The 7,500-nt window shown below is 37.5% G+C and overlaps 1 protein-coding gene across 1 annotated transcript in view; it reads left to right on the forward strand.

The window, feature by feature from the left end:
• The window catches only part of LOC119590147, a gene marked incomplete at its 5' end in the record, with an annotated part of 8,168 nt that extends 960 nt beyond the window's left edge, over nucleotides 1-7,208 (forward strand). The window contains 4 exon segments of the mRNA XM_037938933.1: nucleotides 1,270-1,337; nucleotides 1,881-1,941; nucleotides 3,855-3,916; nucleotides 4,990-7,208. Coding sequence (XP_037794861.1) covers nucleotides 1,270-1,337; nucleotides 1,881-1,941; nucleotides 3,855-3,916; nucleotides 4,990-6,240 — 1,442 coding nt within the window.
• Between the last annotated feature and the right edge of the window lie 292 nt (nucleotides 7,209-7,500).

Genomic DNA, 7,500 nt, shown 5'->3' on the forward strand with positions numbered 1-7,500 from the left:
ACAGCTGCAGTGGCCTCGTACTTACCGCAAAATGATGAAAATTTCTGTTGCACATCACCGCTCAGAGACTAAGTCCACAACACCCTCATGCAGCGAGAGTTCATAATGACATGTGTTCTCTAAGTAGGCACATAGTGCTAATTAAGGGGGGGTGATGTACAGGAGGGCTTGCCCTCATTGTCTAGTAAATAACTAGAAGGTATGAAGTTTTAAGTAAGAAGTTTTAAAATTTCCAGTGTTTGAAAAAACAGGATATCTCACTTTTACACACATGTGCATGCATGAGTGCTTATGTGCATGCATGACTGAGTGACTGAGAGAGAGAGAGAGAGAGAAGAGATGAGAGGTTTTTTTAACCCTTTGCTGACGGGTGGCATATACGCACATGCCATGGCATGGCACGACTATCTGCCTGGGGCATGTTCGTACATGCCATGAGTTTTTTTTTTTTTTTGTTACAATCATGGCAAAATATTATTTTTCTGCCACTGAAAGTGCAATTAAGTCATTTTTAACACTTTCTCATTTTTACTATGCAAAAACAAAAACAAAAACAAAATATAACAAACCAATGATTTCAACTCCATGATGCCACACACTGCTTATTTTATTCAGACTATAGACCGAATAATGATCAACTATGGACTCTATATAACAACAAAAATATCCTTCACTCTCGATTTATCAGGAAATATGGCAAGTAGAGACTTTAGAAAATAATGAAAAGTGAAAATACAACATATGCTCGTAGTATTACGAAGAAACGGCATGGGATGCTGGTATTTGGCATGAGTGGTCGCGCATGCTAGGGCGACGATATAAGCCCCCGGCAGCGAGGCCCCGGCCTCTATGAATACTACCCATCGGGAAAGGGTTAATACCCAATGTTACCAAGAATGCTTATAGATTGAGATAGGTAGATAGAGATATTCATACAAGTGCATTGTCTACTGTGGTTTTGTTTGACTACTGTTATTTGCATATTGGTTGTTAACAAGTCATTTACAAGGCCTGTTTGATACCACCTATTTCCCTTTCCTTGAATTTTGGATGAAGAATTTTTAAAAATTCAATATGGTTATTAATAGTTAGTTAATAGATATTTCTTAATGAGCAGAGCAGTATACAATGCATTAACATGTATGCATAAGTATTACCTTACACACACACAGACACACTTCATTCTAATTGTGTAGTATTTTCTCAGAGATTCATCTACTCATATATTTGTTCTAAAAAACTTAGCTTGCATTTTGCTTTAACTTCCAGGTGGAGTGATAAAGTTGCCATCAGACGAGGACAAAAAGTTTGACAGAACATCAAGTTCTTTGCATAAGGTGAGAGAAATAAGTGCTCTGAATGTTCATGATTTGAAAATTTGAAGTTCCCGTGTGTGGGGAAAAAATGTGTTAGTATTGCAGTGTGTCTTGCTAAGTAATTGCTTTAGTTTGCATTAGGCCAGGTAACCCAAGGGATGAATTACAGTGCAAGCAAATTCTTAATTTTTGTTTATGTAGTGTCTCCTCTGCTTCCAATTGCCAGTGAAATCCACCAGCTTTGACTCTTGCACTCAAAATACGTGCTCTCCGCTTACTTTTGGTATTTCGGACACAAGAATTGAAAACGATGGTTGGCACATAGACAGTAGAGAGCAATGACCTTCGAAGTGAAGGGAATTGAACTACTTATGTTTTCGTTTCACTTTTTAGGGAAATGTATTTGGTGAGATTGCTTAGGTTTGCATTTCAAATGGGTTTTGTTATGATATTCCAGTTAAATGTGTGAATGGAAGAATACCATTTTAGTTTCTTTAGTTCTGTTATCGTAATTTGTAAGTTCTGTGTTTGGTGGTTAATTTGGTGATATGTTATATGTTTCAGGAGAGTTATGCTTGTAGCGATCTGGAAAATGATGGAGACGACTTCTTGGAAATAAAGCATGGTAAGTAATTTCTCAAAAGTATATACTCTTGAACCAGTAACTGCTAATCCTCTAATTTAAGAACACCACCATATCAGCATGTGTTAACTCCCTGGGTTATTTGCATTATTGATAAGAATTTGCCTTGAAGAATTTCTCCAATATACTCCCCCCCTAGAATTTTTATGGGGTAACATTTCTCTTCTTCTTCTTAAGAAATGGATTTTGTATTTTTTTTTTTTTTTTTTTTTTTTTTTCATTTTTATGTTTAACATTTTTTTAAATATTCATTAAGCTTAACAAATAAGGCTTTTTTGGGAAAAGTTTTGTTAGGGTGGGGTGGGGTTCATCTTGTATGTTTGCTGTTTCTCTCTCTCTCTCTCTCTCTCTCTCTCTCTCTCTCTCTCTCTCTCTCTCTCTCTCTCTCTTCTCTTTCATCCTCTCTCTTCTCTTCCTCTCTCTCTCTATCTCTCTCTCTCTCTCTCTCTCTCTCTCTCTCGTCCTCTCTTCTCTCTCTTCTCTCTATCTCTCTTCTCTCTCTCCTTTCTCTCTTCTCTCTTCCTCTCTTCTTTCTCTCTCTCTCTTTCTCTCTCTCTCCTCCTCTCTCTCTTTCTCTCTCTCCTCCTCTCTCTCTTTTCTCTCTCCTCCTCCCTCTTTCTCTCTCTCAACTCCCTCTCTCTCTCTCTCTCTCTCTCTCTTCTTCTCTTCTCTTTCTCTTTCTCTCATCTCTCTCCTCTTCTCTTTCTCTCTTCTCTCTTCTCTCCTCTTCTCATCTCTTCTCTCTTCTCTTCTCTCTCTTCTTTCTCTCTTTCTCTCTCTTCTCTCTCCTTCCTCTCTCTCTCTCTCTCTCTTCTCTCTTTCTCTCTTCTCTCTCATCTCTTTCTCTCTTCTTCTCTTCTCTCTCTCTCTCTTTCTCTCGTCTCTTCTCTCTCTCTCGTCTCTCTCTCCTCTCTTTCTCCTCTCTCTCTCTCTTCCTCCTGTTCTCTCTCTCTCTTCTCTCTCTTCCTCTCTCTCTCCTCTCTCTCTCTCTCTCTCTCTCTCTCTCTCCTCTTCTCTCTCTCTATCTCTCTCTTTTCTCTCTCTCTCTTCTCTCTCTGATCTCTCTTTCCTTCTCTCCTCTTCTCTCTCTTTCTTTCTTCTCTCTCTCTCTTCTTTCTTCTTTCTTTCTCTTCTTCTTCTTCTCTTCTTTCTTTCCTCTCTCTCTCTCTCTCTCTTCTCTCTCTCTCTCTCTCTCTCTCTCTCTCCCCTCTCTCTCTCTTCTCTCTCTCTCTCTCTCTCTCTTCTCTCTCTCTCTCCTTCTCTCTCTCTCTTCTCTCTTCTCTCACTCTCTCTCTCTCTCTCTCTTCTCTCTCCTCTCTCTCTTCGTCTCTCTCTCTCTCTTCTCTCTCTCTCTTCTCTCTTCTTTCTCTCTCTCTCTCTCTCTTCTTTCTCTCTCTCTCCTCTCTCATTCTCTCTCTCTCTCACTCTTCATCTTCTCTCTCTTTTCTTCTTTCTCTCTTCCTCTTTCTTCTTTCTTTCTTCCTTTTTTCTCTCTCTCTCTCATCTCTTTTCTCTCATCTCTCTTCCCGCTTTTCCTCTCTTCTCTCTTTTCTTTTTTCTCTCTTCTCTCTTCCTTTTTCTCTCTTCTCTTCTCTCTCTCTCTCTCTCTTCTCTCTGCTCTCTCTCTTCTCCTGCTCTCTCTCATCCTCATCTCTCTCTCTCTCTTTCCTCTTCTTCTCTCTCTTCTCGTCTTTCTCTCTCTCTCTCTCTCTCTCTCTCTCTTTCTTTTCTGTCTCTCTCTCTTTCTCTCTTTCTGTCTCTCTCTCTTCTCTCTTCTCTCTCTCTCTCTCTCTCTCTCTCTCTCTCTCTCTCTCTCTCTCTATTTATATGTTACCTTATTTTATTGGTATATTTTTTCATGTGACACGAACTGAAATATACCATGATATTTTCAGAACCCTTGGAAATCTACATCTCCGAAGATGAAAGCGAGAAAAATATGAGTGGAACCAGTTATGTATGTAAAAAAGAAATCGCATTTCAGTGCTTGCTCAACCCTTATCAAGTGTATAGTATAGATCTCTGGAATAGCTTTCCTTTTTGCTAATTCTTCTGTAAGTTTGTGATGAATAGAGAGGGTACACACTCATCTAGTCCTCCGTCAACGTTTTTATCGTATATAGAGAGATTTTTTTTTTTTTTTTTTTCCCATTAGAATTGTACAATCAGCTTTGAAAGTTGCCTAATTATTTATTCCTATGATATTAAATGTAAAGCAGAATTCCACAAGAGTAGAAGGGTAACAGAAGTTGCATTCTCTGTGGATGAGAATCTAGATTTGGTTTCAGTAGTGCAAATTATTTTGTAAACAAAATATGGAATTAATAGGACAGACAAGTCTTTGACATGCGTGATGCAAATGGCAAGTAAAGACATTTGATAGGTTATATATGAACTTGTCATATCGTGTTAATTTGCAAGCGGCTAGTTGAAAGTGCTGCTTCATCTTGCTCGTGCAGTGAGCACCAGAATGCCTTGATCATTTGTATCTTCTACTGCAGGGCCAGATGCAGATCATTAAATTTTATCACTACAAATGATATAGCTTTTGTAAACCTCCACCACAATGTATGTTAAATAAAGATCAGGTCTAAGCTCTAGAATATATGTGATAGTTATTTGTTGACTTGCCTGAATACCAAAAGTGTGGAGGCCATGGTGATCAATTGATGTCATTGCTAATGGGTGTTAAATGACAAAATAATATCTTTATTAGCACTTCCTCAATGGAAATGTCATACATGAAAAATGTTAGTGATTTTTGTCATTGTATCAATTCCATGTACTGTTTATTTTAGTAACCTGCACTACTGAAAATTGACCATTGATTTTTATTTGTGTGTCTCTTGTCATGATTTTAAAATTTGTGTTAGTTTTGTTTTTATAATTTCAATATTCTTGTCACTTTTCTAGTCTTTGTATGAAAGCTTATGAGACTTATTTATTTATTTGTTTACTTTGTTTTCCAGTTTGCAGCTTTGAATTAGAAATATGATGGTGGTTAATACTTTGCCCATGATTTATTTCCAGCATGACGTGATGTATGACATCAGCCAAGATAACACACTGGGTCCAGTGATAATGACATGTGAAGGGGCCTACCAGTCTCAGATCATGTTCCCGGGCAACACCAGAGGGGAATCCTTCCTTATGCAGCTGCAGCAGGTTGTGCAGGAGGGAGGATATACTCCAGATCAGGTGTTCTATGCAAGCAAGACTGGCCTCTTTTGGAAACGTCTGCCCTCCAACACCTTCATCTCCAAGGTTGAGATGTCTTCTCCAGGTTACAAGGCCAGGAATGACAGATTTACCCTTCTCCTGTGTACAAATATGTCAGGAAACTTAAGACTGAAGCCATTGCTTGTATATCACACTGTCAAACCAAGAGATCTCAATGTGACATCATTCCAGATGTTGCCTGTACACTGGAGATTTGACAGAAAAGCCTGTATGACTACCATGTTGTTTGAAGACTGGTTTGTTAACTGTGCCATTCCAGAAGTCTCAGCCTATTGTAAAGTGAAGAACCTAGAAGAAAAGGCCTTAATATTAGTGGACAGTGTTCTCAACCAGCCTGAACTTGTTAATGAGTTTCATCCAAATATCAAAGTCATGTTCCTGCCAAACAATATTACCTCTCTCTTACAGCCTGTGGACCAGGGTGTTATAGCACAGTTTAAAAGGATTTATACCAAGTCCCTTTTGCAGAAGTTAATGTTTTTCACAGAGGGTAGGGATGAAGAACTAGTTGAGAGTTTCTGGTCAAGCTACAGCATGAAGGAGGCCCTCTTTAACATTAGGGACAGCTGGATGTCTGTTGAGATTCCAGTTTTCAATGAAATCTGGGGAAATGTGTGTCCCCACAGCATCCATGATTTTGTTGGCTTTCCAAATATCTCAAGAGAAATCCAGGAGATCATAGAACTTGCTAACAAGATTCCTGGGCGGGGCTTTGCCGACATCACTGAGGAGGACATCATGGAGCACTTGGAATCCCACATGGAAGAACTGACAGCTGAAGAAGTGGAAGAGCAGGTTAAGGCTTCGCAAGAAGATGACCAAGAAATTACATCAGCCTCATCTATGTTGACATCTTCAGAACTCAAGCAGGTGATCAAGGTTCTCTACGAAACAGAGCAGGTCTTGATAGAGAAAGAACGGAACCCCTTCAGATTGGAACACAGCTTGCCTCATCTCAAGAGTTTAAAGGCTATCTACATTGATGCATTGAAAAAAACAGAAAAGAGACAGTCAAGTACTCCTTCATACTGTAAAGCATAGGAAATTAAATTCTCTGTAGATATAATCATGGTGATTCTAGGCCATTTACACTGATTCATTGAAAAAACAAAGAAGAGGCTGTCAAACCCTCCACTGATATTAAAGTATAGGATGTTCTTAACTTATTTTCAGGAATTAGTTTTGGAAATTAAAAATATGAGAGATGCTGCGAGGTAGCATATAATAGTTTTAATAACAACTAGTGTTGATAATAACTTAATACAATACTGCCAAGTGAGAATTGCATGTATGCAAGGATGGAGAGAAGTGCGTTCTTATTGTTGTGGATAATTTTTAAATTTTTATTCATCAGGGAGTCTTTAACAGAGCTGATGGTTTATTCCTTACCTTGTAAGTTAGTGTTTTATATATTTATGTATGCATGAATAAGTGCATAAATGTACAAATACTCACACAGAAATCCAGATATACATACTCACTTAGGGGAAGACATGCATGTGCAAACACAAAAAGGGCACATTCACACCCATGTATGTATACTTGTACAGACAGATGGATATATTTGCTTTTCATCTTTTATCATCATTTTCAGAGGAGTAGATATTGCAAGAGTATCTCCTGTCTCCTTTCCAACATTTTTTTTATGAAGAGTATAAGGATAAAAACATTAAGGTTCAAACAGTTATAGGTTAGGGCTATAGATTTAAGTAATTTATTTTCATTTTGGATATTTTGCTAAGTAATTAAAAAAAACTTCCTCAGGTTATGCTAATGTCCTTCATTATTTATTATTAATTTTTTCTACTTGTCTTTTTTTCCTTTTTCTTTTTCTTTTCTTAATCTTAGAATTCCTGTAACATGTAGTAGTATTATATATAATGATAGTTGATTACACCATAGACTGGAAATGCTTTGTCACTGTTTAACTTTTTGATAGTATATTATGTTATTTGTAAATTTTTTTTAATATGTAAGTTTAGAAGTGGAAGTTCAATAAAACTTTTTATACAAATATTTTTCTGTACCTGAATTCTGTGGTGCCTGGAATTTCATGGGCGAGATTTACTCTAAAACTTGCTGTAATGCACTTTATTCTTACTGAATAACACATGCGTCTAAAGCTTTGAAAACTGTTAAGGATTCTATTATCATCTGATTTTTGTCATATGACTTGCCATTTCTTTTTCCTGTTTTGAAATAGATGTGGATATGGTTTGTATGTGTCTGCTTTGGAAAGTTGAGTGGAAAGGTTATTAACTTTCATTTATTTAAACATTATCTCACCAGTGCATTAATTCC

This window comes from Penaeus monodon, chromosome 26 (genome assembly GCF_015228065.2).
Source record: "Penaeus monodon isolate SGIC_2016 chromosome 26, NSTDA_Pmon_1, whole genome shotgun sequence".
Lineage (NCBI taxonomy): Eukaryota > Metazoa > Arthropoda > Malacostraca > Decapoda > Penaeidae > Penaeus > Penaeus monodon.